The 14,028-nt window shown below is 36.0% G+C and overlaps 1 protein-coding gene across 1 annotated transcript in view; it reads right to left on the bottom strand.

Moving 5' to 3' along the window:
• LRP1B (LDL receptor related protein 1B) overlaps nt 1-14,028 on the bottom strand; it is a 2,070,284-nt gene that overhangs the window by 619,456 nt on the left and 1,436,800 nt on the right. The window contains exon 33 of the mRNA XM_043894665.1: nt 5,675-5,815. Within this exon, the coding sequence (XP_043750600.1) occupies nt 5,675-5,815 (141 nt within the window). The remainder of the gene's footprint in view (nt 1-5,674; nt 5,816-14,028) is intronic.

Raw genomic sequence — 14,028 nt, 5'->3', positions numbered from 1 at the left:
TTTATTCCCTCAAATAATTTGAAGTAGCAGATTATAGTTGAAGTCTGTCTTTCCAAAAGAAGCACAGTATAGTGATTACAGACAATAATACTATAATCAATTTAAGAGAGTTGATTCTAAAGGAAATCAACCTGAATATTAATTGAAAGGACTAATGCTGATGCTGAAGCGCTAATACTTTGACCACTTGATGCAAAGAGCCGACTCATTGGAAAAGACCCTGATGCTAGGAAAAAGATTGAAGGCAGGAGGAGAAGGGGATGACAGAGGATGAGATGGTTGGATGTCATCACCGACTCAATCAACATGAGCTTGTGCAAACTCTGGGAGACAGTGGAGGACAGGGAAGCCTGGTATACTGTAGTCCCTGTGGCTGCAAAGAGTCAGATATGACTTAGCAACTGAATGACAATAGATTAGATATTAAATGTCCTCACTAAGAAAAGAAATGATAACTATGTGATGTAACAACTCACACTACAGTAGTAACCATATTGCAATATAAAAAATATTAAATCAACACACTATACATTTTAACCAATTATCTGTCAATTATATATCAGTAAATATATATTTACAATAAATAATAATTAATATTTTGAAAAGTGAGACACATGAGAGAATTCATAGTGACAGAAAAGTCATGGGTGTGTCACGAGTGTGGTCATAGACTCTAATACTTTAAGGTCACATAAACCAGGAAATCTCCTTTCTAACTTCTAAATTTCACTTCAACTCTACAGTTACCTCATTTTCAAGAATACTTGATCCAACTGAATCAAATAAATAGTTATTAACTTATATTATTGACTCAAAGATTATACCATTAAAAGTAAGGAGATATATAAATATATATATATATATATATAATTTCTTAAAAGCAAGGAACTAACTGTTGCCATTTCAAGGAACATAATTCTTCCAAAAGAAATGTAAGACACACCCATAAGAGTTATCTAACTAATTGGCATATTAATTTTCCTTATTCCTGTGTAGTAGCAATAACAAATATTAGTCAGTTAATCAGAGTTATGCATTCTATAAAGATGTTCCATTGAATTTACTAGGCCCAATGTTCTAATTAAAGCTGGTAGCATGATGTTAAGTAATTTACAATCTTATCCAGCAAGTTCATTAAATATCCCAGTTTTATAACATTTTTATTATTCTAGGACATGCAATGACATTTGCTGGATGTTCAAACACTGGTGTGAAGTGCAATAAATCCAATGAGAATTACAAAACATGATGAAAGCTATATATCAATAGTGCTCTATGGAAAATTCAAAATACCAGTGCAGCTCATTATTTCTAATCTCCTGAATTCAAGATAGTCTAAAGGGATTTAAATGTTCAATCAAACCTGTCACATGCTCTGTCATTTTTGAAGTGTGAAATAGGCTCAACTGGGACAATTTCTCATCAGGGAGATCTACCACATTCTTTGCTGATTTCCCATAACTGGTGGTTGTTCTTACATAGATTCACATGCTATGATTTGCCTTGAACTTTTGAAATGATTACCTTTGTTTCCTATATAAACTAATAAAGATTAATTGATTTATTCCTTTTTACCAAGCTGACATAATAATAAGATGAATTTTCAGCTCTATTTCTATTTTAGTGATGAGCCAATTATTTTTATAGATCTATAATGATTCTACACTGACCCAACACTTATTTCATTTTATAGGAAGCATGTGAATGGATAAGTGAAAGGCAAAAGAAAAAGGGAAATATATACCCAACTGAATGCAGAGTTCCAAGGAATAGTAAGGAGAGATAAGAAAGCGTTCTTAAGTGAACTACAACACAAGTGTGCTCATTTCACATGTTAGCAAGGTTATGCTCAAAATCCTTTAAGCTAGGCTTCAACAGTACATGAACCGAGAACTTTCAGATGTACAAGCTGGATTTAGAAAAGGCAGAGGAACCAGAGATTAAATTGCCAACATCTGTTGGATCATAGAAAGCAAGAGAATTTCACAAAAACATCTACTTCTGTTTCATTGACTACACTAAAGCCTCTGACTGTGTGGAACACAGTAAATGTAAAAAAAAATTTAAAGTGAAGGGAATACCAGACCATTTATCTGCCTCCTGAGAAACCTGCACGCAGGCCAAGAAGCAACAGTTAGAACAGACATGGGACAATGGATTGGTTAAAAATTGGGAAAGGGATACTTCAAGGCTATATACTGTCACCCTGCTTATTTAACATATGCAGAGTAATAATGCAAAATGCTTGGCTGGAGGAATTACAAGCTTGAATCAAGATTGCCAGGAGAAATATTAATAACATCAGATATGCAGATTATACCATCCTAATGGCAGATGGTGAAGAGGAACTAAACAGTCTCTTGATGAGGGTGAAGTGGAAAAAGCTGGCTTAAAACTCAACATTTAAAAAATGAAAGATCATGGCATACAGTCCTATCACTTCATGGCAAGTAGATTGGGAAACAGTGGAAACACTGACAGGCTTAATTTTTTGGGTCCAAAACCAATGCTGATGGTGACAGCAGCTATGAAATTATAACACATTTGCTTTCTTGGAAGAAAAGCTATAGCAAACCTAGGCAACATTAAAAGGCAGAGACATCACAGCTGACAAAGGTCCATATAGTCAAAGCCATGGTTTTTCCAGTAGTCATGTACAGATATGAAAGTTGGACCATAAAGGAGGCTGAGCACAAAAGAACTAATGTTTTCAAACTGGGGTGCTGGAGAAGACTCTTGAGAGTCCCTTGGACTGTAAGGAGATCAAACCAGTCAGTCAATCCTAAAGGAAATAAACCCTGAATATTCATTAGAAGGACTGATGCTGAAGCTGAAACTCCAATACTTTGGCCACCAGATGCTAAGAGCTGACTCACTGGAAAAGACCCTGATGCTGGTTAAGATTGAGGAGAAGGGGTCGGCAGAGAATTAAATGGTTGGATGGCATCACTGACTCAATGGACATGAATTAGAGCAAACTGCTGGCAATAGTGAAGGACAGGGAAGCCTGGCATTCTGCAGTACAAAGAGTCAGACATGACTGAGCAACTGAACAACAACATGTGAATGTATATTAAAATACAATGACAATCTATAGCAATATGCATTTAGATATAGATTTTTTTCCAACTACCATTGAACAGCAAAAATCTAACAAGTGATACTTATCTATAAATTTTGAAAAAACAACAAATGGACAGCAGAGGAAACAAAGTAATTAAAGAAATAAAGAATAATGGATTATAGAATGATTTATAAAAACAAGAGAAAATACAGAGTTATATAACCTTGATATCCAAAATGCATGAAGAATGAAGAAAAAGGAGCTTCTGGGATTGTGTATTTTAAACCTTAATAATGATAGAAATATGCAATGAGATATAATTTTTTTATAAATAATAAAACTCACTATGCTAATAATATTGCACAGCAATAACACATATTGTATATTATTTGCTTAGTCTCTAAGAGAAAAAGTAAAATAAAAATCATTTTTAATAAGTATCTTTGCCTATTAAATATAAATTGAATGCAGAAAATAATAGAGATTTTTTTAAGTAATAATTTAGGTGGTGACTATCTAGCACATTAGAAAAGGTGGTTTGGCTTAATATTTTGCTTTGATAATAGATGTTCAAACTTCATTCCTCAATTCACTAGTGGAACTAGAAAAGTCCACTTGGCTAAGGAGAAGTCTCAGCTCTCCAGTGATCTGTATCAAAAATGATAAATGAAGTAACTAATTGTACTTTGAAATCTGAAGTGGCAGTACTGTTAACACCTTAAGTAGTCCTAAATTGCCCATATTTCATACTAATGAAGCTTTTAAACTATCTGCTATGATTCTGTTAATGGGGTTGTCTTTAATACAGATGCTTTTATCAGCATATTCTTCTGGTAGAAACAGTATTTTAAGTTTAGTATTATCATACCATTAATTTCTAAGTGTTGGAGGTCCTGGTCAGTTTGAAAATACTTTCACAGTGCATGGAAGCCCCAACTCTACCTATAGAATCAAATCCTTAAAAGATTAATGGGCCTTGTTAAAATGAACAATGTGAGACAAGCATAATATACTGAATTTTTCTTCCAAGAAACTTCATTGCAACTGTATCTACAAAAAATTTGACTATTTTATTAATTTACAATTTTCAACAAAGTATGTGTGTGTTCTTTTGAAGAAGTGAATACATGTTTTTTTTAATGTTTGGAAATATAATCTCCCCTTTTCTAATTTGTATTTTATATTGTTGAATGTTTTCAGATATGATTTCATTCAGTGTAGACTATAAACTTAAGTATCACAATACTGTAAGTTTTTACACTTAACAAATACACTGTATTGAAATCCACAAAAATGCAATCATATTTATTTACTGAGTACCAGTATTTTATTTCCAGTTATATAATCTATTTTCCAAGACTTGAATGCCTCTAAAATCATTTATTTTGATACAGAATTTTTTTCTATTAAATAATTCCTAGTGAAAACACTCATTCATTATTACAGACAATAACAAAAAAGAATCAGAGAATAGATACAGATTTGTGCATATGAGTTTGGATATCAGTGTCATCTCAACCATGAATGGATCTCAGTAATCAGATTGCTTTACAAAGTAATTTGTTTATCTTAAAAATATTTTTTTCCTTGATAAAGAAATTCCCCGCTACTACTGGCAAGAAAGGATTTCTTGGACTAAAATTTGGCCCATACTCTATTCAGAAAAGGCAATCCTGAATATGGTTTTCATTTTGTCTCTGGATACAGTATGATTTTCATTTGGTATTTTCCAATAAATTAATTCTGCCTGCTTGATTGTTGTCACCTGTCTTCAGAATTAGTGAACCCTTTGGTTCACTATTCTTTTTTATTGCCTTTTTAAAAACTTTTTTGGTTCATTTTTCTTATCTCTACCCTTACCTGCTTTGGTCTACATGCCCAAATCTTTTGGATAAAAATCTTTTTAAGTTTTCTGGATATTTTTTCCCTAAGCAAAAAAATATATGAACAAAAGTATTTTCACGGCCGTGATATAAATAAGACAGTAGAATATAGAAGAATATTTTTCCTGGGAAGGGAGTTCTGCTAATGTCATGGATCATGAAGCAAAAACTAAGAAAAAACAAGCAGGTGTGGGGCCATACTGCCTGGCATCTCTAATCTAATTGCCATTTGGGCAAGGTGACAAGTCCACCTATGTAAACCATCTGTTAGTTCCCTCACTCCATTTCACTGCATACCATTTGGACAAGGAGAAACAAAAAAGCAAAATGCTTAGAGCCAATGTAATGCTTTTGGTTATGAAATTCTTGTATCAACATAGTCCATCTGAAGTTCCTTATTCATCCATTTTCTGGGCATAATTATACTTTGAATATATTTTGCTGGGATTGTAAAATTATTTTCATATTCTTAAATCAAGAACTGAATAGACCTCTTTGAAGACCTGACAAATTCAGATTCCTTGGGCAGCTTTGCTACATTTTGAAAGCTCATTATATACCTTATGTTAAAGGTATTTCTTCTGCAGTATTAAGCAGTACTTGCCTCCCTCCTCCCCCTTTTTTTTTATTAGTAGGAAAATAGGAAACATCAATTGTTGACTTGAGAAAATTATATGAATAATTATGTATTCAAAAGGCAACACAAATTCGTTACCATGTGACTTACCTTGCTGAGCTTCTTTATCATACACTTTCATATGAACAACCCCAGAAGTCTTATTTCTTAGAACGGTGGGGTTTCTTCCATCTCTTTTGCTGCAGGTTCCCAGCTGAGCTAAGTTTTGGTCTGCCCACCAGAGTTTCTTATCTATAAAAATGAAAAGATTTTTTAATGAAAAAGATAATCATCTTATTAAATAATAATAAAGAACTATTGAACTCTAATGCTTTCTGATTTCTTTGGTTAAATTCCCAAACTCTGTTTCTAAGAGAAACAGCACAATCACTTTTACTTTTAAAAATACTTATCACAGTACATTCTATTGTTTAAATTTTCCTTCTTTTACTCCAATTAGAGATTCTTGACTTTAACTTTTCTTTTTCTTAAAAAATACATGATATAAATAAAAGTATAGTTCAAATTAATATGGAATACAGATTTTATTATTTACAATCTAAACCATGATTATAGTAGTATTGTACTATATCTGTAAATGAATAGTAAAATCCAACAAAATATCTAAACAACTGCAAAAAAGATTGTTCTCTAAGTTCTATATAAAGCATGTAAGCTTTTAATCACTGATACTCTCCATTACTGGATTCTTCACAGTTATAGTGACTTATTTTTTGTACTGCTCATTATCATTTCTCCAAAATTTTATAAATGAATCCTATTAACTGGTACTGAAAGTTTATTTGGTAGTAGAGAACGTGCAATGTGCCTCAGATTAAAATTAGCCAGGTAGCTAGAACTGTAGTCAATTTTTATGCTTACTATTACAGTATATTATGTCACATTGTCATATCAAAACCATAAGGATGCTATTATTATTTTCTGTGATTCAAAGAGATTAACTACCTTAGTCAAATTCATATATATGGTTGTTCTGTCTCCAACACTTGTATTCTTTCTAAGAGTCTACTCTTAGTGCATTAAAACATTTAAGGTAATGAAATAATTTTAAATCAAGTTCACAATTTTAAAGGTATTGAGCAATCTATTTATTTCAACGAGAATCTTCAACAAGACAATTGAAACCACTATCAATTCCAACCGAGAAGTCTAAATAAGGTTATTGAACTCAGGGAAGAAAACAATAACAACTCAGTCTTTATCATCAAGGTATAATTATTCTCAATCAAACGTCAGGATATTTTAGACTGAACCAAAGCTTCGTTTCAGGTATTACCAGAAGAGTAATAACACAGACATTAATGATAACTATCCTTTTCTAAATCTGATTTTATGCAATGCATAATTCTAAACGCTATAGAAAAATTCATTTAATCTTCACAATTCCATAAGGTAAGTACTACTATTATTAAGGGCAAGTTCAGTTGCTCAGTTGTGTCTGACTCTTTGAGACCCCATGGACTGCAACATTCCGGGCTTCCCTGTCCTTCATCAACTCCCAGAGCTTGTTCAAACTCATGTCCATCGAGTCGGTGATGCCATCCAGCCATCTCATCCTCTGTTGCCCCCTTCTCCTCCTGCCTTCAATCTTTCCCAGCATCAGGGTCTTTTCCAATGAGGCAGTTCTTCACATGAGGTAGCCAAAGTATTAGAGTTTCAGCTTCAACACCAGTCCTCCCAATGAATATTCAGGACTGATTTCCTTGAGGATGGACTGGTTGGATCTCCTTACAGTTCAAGGGACTCTCAGAGTCTTCTCCAACACCACAGTTCAAAAGCATCAGTTCTTCAGCGCTCAGCTTTCTTTATAGTTCAATTCTCACATACATATATGACTACTGGAAAAACCATAGCTTTGACTAGACAGACCTTTTTAAATCATCTTATAATTAAGAACACTGAGGCAAACAGAGTTTAAGAGGTTTTTCCAGGTATCACGGAATGAATAACAGCCCCAGGCTATGAACCAAGCACTGATTTTAGAGTCCATGGCTGTTAATCTCATTTATACAGTGTCTCCTTCCATAGAAGGACAGAGTTCAGTCTTCTTTCTCTTGACATATAATATGGATTTTAGATGATGATGGTGAAGTTGAGTAGCCCATTTGCTTAGGTTTTATTAACCCACTGCCAAGGTAATCAGCAATGTTTCAGAAAGTAGCTACTCTAAAGTCCTGGCTCCTGGAGGGCAGAAGAGGATGACACAGAGCAGAATGTTTTCATAAGTATGCAACTGTGCCCTTCAAAACACCTACAGACAAGTTGTAAAAAGTCATGAATCACTGCCCTTACTCCTAACGTATCTCCTTCACAGCAAATACTGCCACCCTTCTGGAGGTCCTCCACCCTTCTGAAGGACTCTGGGAGGCAAACCTCTGCCTGTCTCTGGGAAGAGTTTACAGCTGAGGTTATGTCCTAAGCAGCCACCAGTCATCCTAGCTTCACACGAGAAATCCTGGGCAAAGAATCATTAGTTCTTCTCTCCTACAGAGTCATGGATGACGATGCATGCTCCATAGGGCAAGAATGCTATTTAATGAATGAACAAACAAATGAAAAAGACAAACAGAAAATATAATAGAAAAGGGAAAAAGTAAAATATCAATCTGAAAAGTCCAATAGAGAATTTCCTGGAGGTCCAGTGGTAGGACTCTGATTCCAGTGCAGGGGGCATTGGTTTAATCCCCAGTGGAGGAACTAAGATCCCATATGACATGCAGCCCAGTCTCCCCCCCAAATAAATAATAAGTCCAATAGCCAGTATCATCAGACTGTACTTGCAAGATTTAGATTCACTACTTCCATGAAGTTACAGGGGGGAAAAAAAAAAAAAAGGCTAATTTTACTTAAAAATATCCTTAATTGAAAAGTAACAAGCATCAGTTTTGTTCAGTCCAGGCCTTTTTATTATTCTGAGTAACAAAATCAGGAGCCTGTGCATGCAGAAAGCACTTTGGGTGCATCAGTTCAGTTCAGTCTCTCAGTCGTATCTGACTCTTTGTGACCCCATGAACCGCAGCTCGCCAGGCCTCCCTGTCCATCACCAACTCCCAGAGTCCACCCAAACCATGTCCATTGAGTCAGTGATGCCATCCAACCATCTCACCCTCTGTCATCCCATTTTCCCCCCGCCCTCAATCTTTCCAAGCATCAGGGTCTTTTCAAATGAGTCAGCTCTTTGCATCAGGTGGCCAAAGTACTGGAGTTTCAGCTTCAGCATCAGTCCTTCCAATGAACACCCAGGACTGATCTCCTTTATGATGGACTGGTTGGATCTCCTTGCAGTCCAAGGGACTCTCAAGAGTCTTCTCCAACACTACAGTTCAAAAGCATCAATTCTTTGGTGCTCAGCTTTCTTTATAGTCCAACTCTCACATCCATACATGACCACTGGAAAAACCATAGCCTTGACTAGACAGACGGACCTTTGTTGGCAAAGTAATGTCTCTGCTTTTTAATATGCTGTCTAGGTTGTTCATAATTTTCCTTCCAAAGAGTAAGTGTCTTTTAATTTCATGGCTGTAAGCACCATCTGCAGTGATTTTGGAGCCCCCCAAAAAAAGTCTGACACTGTTTCCACTGTTTTCCCATCTATTTGCCATGAAGTGATGGGACCAGATGCCATGATCTTAGTTTTCTGAATGTTAGAAGTTTAAGTCAACATTTTCACTCTCCTCTTTCACTTTCATCAAGAGGCTCTTTAGTTCTTCTTCACTTTCTGCCATAAGGGTGGTGTCATATGCATATCTGAGGTTATTGATATGTCTCCCCCAATCGTGATTCCAGCTTGTGCTTCCTCCAGCCCAGCGTTTCTCATGATGTACTCTGCATATAATTTAAATAACAGGGTGACAATATACAGCCTTGTCATACTCCTTTTCCTATTTGGAACCAGTCTGTTGTTCCATGTCCAGTTCTAACTGTTGCTTCCTGACCTGCATACAGGTTTCTCAAGAGGCAGGTCAGGTGGTCTGGTATTCCCATCTCTTGAAGAATTTTCCAGAGTTTGTTGTGATCCACACAGTCAAAGGCTTTGGCATAATCAATAAAGCAGAAATAGATGTTTTTCTGGAATTCTCTTACTTTTTCAATGATCCAGCGGATGTTGGCAGTTTGATCTCTGGTTCCTCTGCCTTTTCTAAAACCAGCTTGAACATCTGGAAGTTCATGGTTCACGTATTCCTAAAGCCTGGCTTAGAGAATTTTGAGCATTACTTTACTAACGTGTGAGATGAGTTCAATTGTGTGGTAATTTGAGCATTCTTTGGCATTTCCTTTCTTTGGAATTGGAGTGAAAACTGACCTTTTTCCAGTCCTGTGGCCACTGCTGAGTTTTCCAAATTTGTTGACATATTGAGTGCAGCACTTTCACAGCATCGTCTTTCAAGATTTGAAATAGCTCAACTGGAATTCCCTCACCTCCACTAGCTTTGTTCATAGTGATGATTCCCAAGGCCCACTTGCCTTCACATTCTAGGATGTCTGGCTCTAGGTGAGTGTGAGTGATCACACAATCATGATTATCTGGATCGTGGGTGCATAGTGAACTACAATTGTGTAGAGCAAATGTATTTATGAGATAGCTTAAACTGCAGGAAGTAGGAGCTACTTTTTTTAAAGTATATCATTTTATCTTTGAAAGTATGTCTGACAATCCATGGCTATTCAGACTTAGATATTTGGCAGAAATTTTTCTCAAAAAAATAAAATTAAATAAATAAATAAAAGGGAGTGAACAGAGTTTGACAATACCAACTTTGAGACTTATTATAAAGCTATAGCAATTGAGACAGTGTTCTACTATTGAAAGAATAAGATCTCTGTCTTTATAGATCCTATGTTCTAGTGAGGGAGATAGACAAGAAATAAATACATAGAAAAGGTATACCTAAAACTCCTATAAATCAACAGCAAATAAATAATCTGATTGAAAATGGGCAAATAAATGAAACATTTCTCTAAAGAAGACTTGCAAACAGCCAACAGGTATATGAAAAAATGCTCAACATCATTAATCATTGGGAAAATGCAAATCAAAACCACAATGAAATATCACCTCACACCTGGCTCTCAAAAAAGTGTAAACAAAACAAAACAAAAAAACACACAAACAAAATACATAACAATGTTGGCAAGGATGCAAGGATGTAGAGACACTGAAACTCTTGTACACTGTTGCTAGGAAGGTAAAACGGTACAGACACTATTTAAAATGGTATGGAGATTAGTCAAAAAATAAAAAATAGACTACCGTATGACCTTGGCCACCTGATGAGAAGAGCTGACTCATTGAAAAAGACCCTGATCCTGGGAAAGATTGAAGGCAAATAGAGAAGGGGGTGGAAGAGGATGAGATGGTAAGATAGCATCACTGACTCAATGGACATGAGTTTGAGCAAACTCGGGGAGATCGTGGAGGACAGGGAAGCCTGCAGTGCTGCCGTCCATGGGTCGCAAAGAGTTGGAAATGACTTAGGGATTGAACAACAGCAATGTTCTAGCAATACCATTTCTGGGTGTATATACAAAATAACTGAAGTCAAAATCTTGAAGAGATATTAACACTCCAGTGTTCACGGCAGCATTATTCATAATAGCAAATGTAAACGTATGGAAACAGCCTAAAAGTCCACCGAGAGATGAATGAATCAATAAAATCTGGTGTGTATATACAATGGAATATTATGCAGCCTTTAAGAAGGATAATAATCTCATGGGGGATGTTGACAACAGGCAAGGCACCATGTCGGTAGGGATAAGGAGAATATAGGCAATCTCTGTATTTTCTTGTCAATTTTGCTGTGAACCTAAAACTGCTCTAACAAAATAAAGTCTTTATTAAAAATAGAATTTCACCACATGCAACAGGATGGATGAAACTTGAGGACATTACAGTAAATAAGATTAGCCAGTCACAGAAGGATAAATATTGAATGATTCCACTCATATGAGGTATCTAAAACAGTCAAACTCATAGTAACAGAGTAGACTAGTGGTTGCCAGGAGTGGGGCGTGGGGGTGGGGGATGAGGGAGTTTCTGCCCAGCAGGTGTAAAAAGTTTTGGTTATAGAAGATGAATAGATTCTAGAGATCTGTTATACAATATCGTGCCTACGGCTAACAATACTTTATTGTGTACTTAAAAATTTGTTAAGAGGATAGATCTTATGGTAAGTGTTCTTGCCATAATAAAAAAGATAAGAAATAACTGAAGACTGTCATTAGTCCTATAAAGAAAATAGGCACAGTTTCATTTTCTGGTTTCCCTATTTTTGTCTGCACATCACTCCACTCTACTTACCTTTCATTGCACAAGTCTAACCCTACGCTCTGTGCAGTACTTCAGACTAGCCCATCCCACATTGACTCTTCTTTCTCATTGATTCCAAAGCCTCTACAGACAGCATCATATGGTTTTGTATGAAATTGCTGCTTTTTCTTTTCTTTTCACTTGTACTAATTTTGACTCTTTATTCAGAGATGAAAACCCCGAGAATAAGGATCCTGTCTTGTATTTCTTTGTATTCTTCACAGTGCTTTGTATTCTTTTGAACTGAGTGTGATGTAGAAATTCCCTAAATATCTGTGAAATGACTGGGGAAATAATATCCCTAAAAATATCTCCCATAATAATTTACTACTTAGAAAACACTTAAATAAAGCCATCTCCTCCACTTCCTCCTCTTAAAATGTTCTCTTTTTAAATATTTTTATTTTTTTGACAACTCCTCTAATATAAAGAACTTTGGTTTTGACTCTGTAATTATTTAGAATCATATTTCTATCACTTTTTTCCCTTACACTATTATTCATATAAATATACTAGAATCTTCAGAAATTACCAGAATTCAAAAACTATTTGGTTATGTTGGAAGCAATTATGAATATCTCCATTTCACCATTATAGGCTGAACTCTGCACCACAAAATTCATATGTTAAAATTCTAACTCTCAGTACCTCAGACTGGGGCTGTATTTGAACATAAAATCATTAAAGAAGTAATTAGGCTTCCCTGGTGTCTCAGATGGTAAAGAGTCTGCCTGTAGTGACAGAGACCTGGGTGCGATCCCTGGGTTGGGAAGATCCCCTGGAAAAGGAAATGGCTACCCACTCCAGTATTCTTGGGGAATCCCATGGACAGAAGAGAAGAGCCTGGTGTGCTACTGTCCATGGGGGTCACAAAGAGTCAGACAGGATTGAGCAATGAACACTTTCACATAATAGGGTGGGTCCTAATCCAATATGACACATGTTCTTATAAAAAGAAAATTAGGCCACAGAAACACACAGATGGAAGACTCAAGGAGGAAAAGATAGCCATCTGCAAGCCATGGAGAGAGAGAGGCCTCAGAAGAAATCAACCATGTTGACTCCTGGATTTCAGACTTCAAGATTCCAGAACAGTGAGACAACGAATTTCTGACAAGAGATCCAGTCTATGGGACTTTGTTAGGGCAGTCCTAGCAAACAAATATGTTTACTAATAGGGATATAGAAGACACTTATGAAGTAATTAAAATAAATATCATAAAAGTTAATTGGTTCTACCATACAATCACCAAACCCTGCACTCAAAAGAGAGAGAAATAAAGGAGATAATTTTACTAAGACACAACTGAGCGAATAAGCCCTAAGTCCCAAGGCCTTTGCTAGGCACATATAACTGTTTCAATCATTCATAAGTGAGTGGATGCAATAAAATGCCTGTCAATAAGCAAAATCTATAACTTAAAAGAACTATCCACAAATACAGCAACAAACATCAAAATAAATAACCCAAAGAGTTGAAATTGCATCTACTGCCTGGGAATTGGAAGAGGAGTAAGGGAGATTTCTCACTTGTGATTTCAGTAACTAAATTTCACCCTCAGAGCTCCAAAATCTCTTTCATATGCCTAATTATCCTCTTAATCTTCAGCCCAGATATGCTACTACATAGCAGGAATTTCTACCTGAATATAAGAAAGTCACTGCAAACTTTACATGACCAAAATAAAATCCATTTTATTTTTCCCATGTATACTTATTTCCCAATAGAATTCTGTATGGATTAATGTTTCTGTCCCCTGCTAAATTCATATATGGAAATCTTACTCCCAGGGTGTGGTGCCCTGGGAGGTGATTAGGCTGTAAGGGTGGAGCCCTCACAAGTGGAATTAGTACCCTTATAAAAGACATGCCCCTGAGAGCTCCCTATCCCTTCTGCTGTGAGACAGTAAGACCAGCTGGCTGCCTGTGAAGCAGGAAGCACATTCTCACCAGATGCCAAATCTGCTACCACCTTGATCTTGGGCTTCTTAACCTCCAGGCTATTAAGAAGTAAATGTTTGCCGCTTAAAGCATCCCAGCCTGTGGTATTTTTGTTACAGCATTCTGAACTAAGGCAGCTTCTCACAGTGAATGGTCCCCCACTTGGGCATCTGTGGTAAAAACTACAGGGCCA

This window comes from Cervus elaphus, chromosome 33, assembly GCF_910594005.1.
Source record: "Cervus elaphus chromosome 33, mCerEla1.1, whole genome shotgun sequence".
Taxonomy (NCBI): domain Eukaryota; kingdom Metazoa; phylum Chordata; class Mammalia; order Artiodactyla; family Cervidae; genus Cervus; species Cervus elaphus.
Note: the sequence above shows the minus strand (reverse complement) of the source record. Positions and strands in the feature narration are given on the sequence as shown.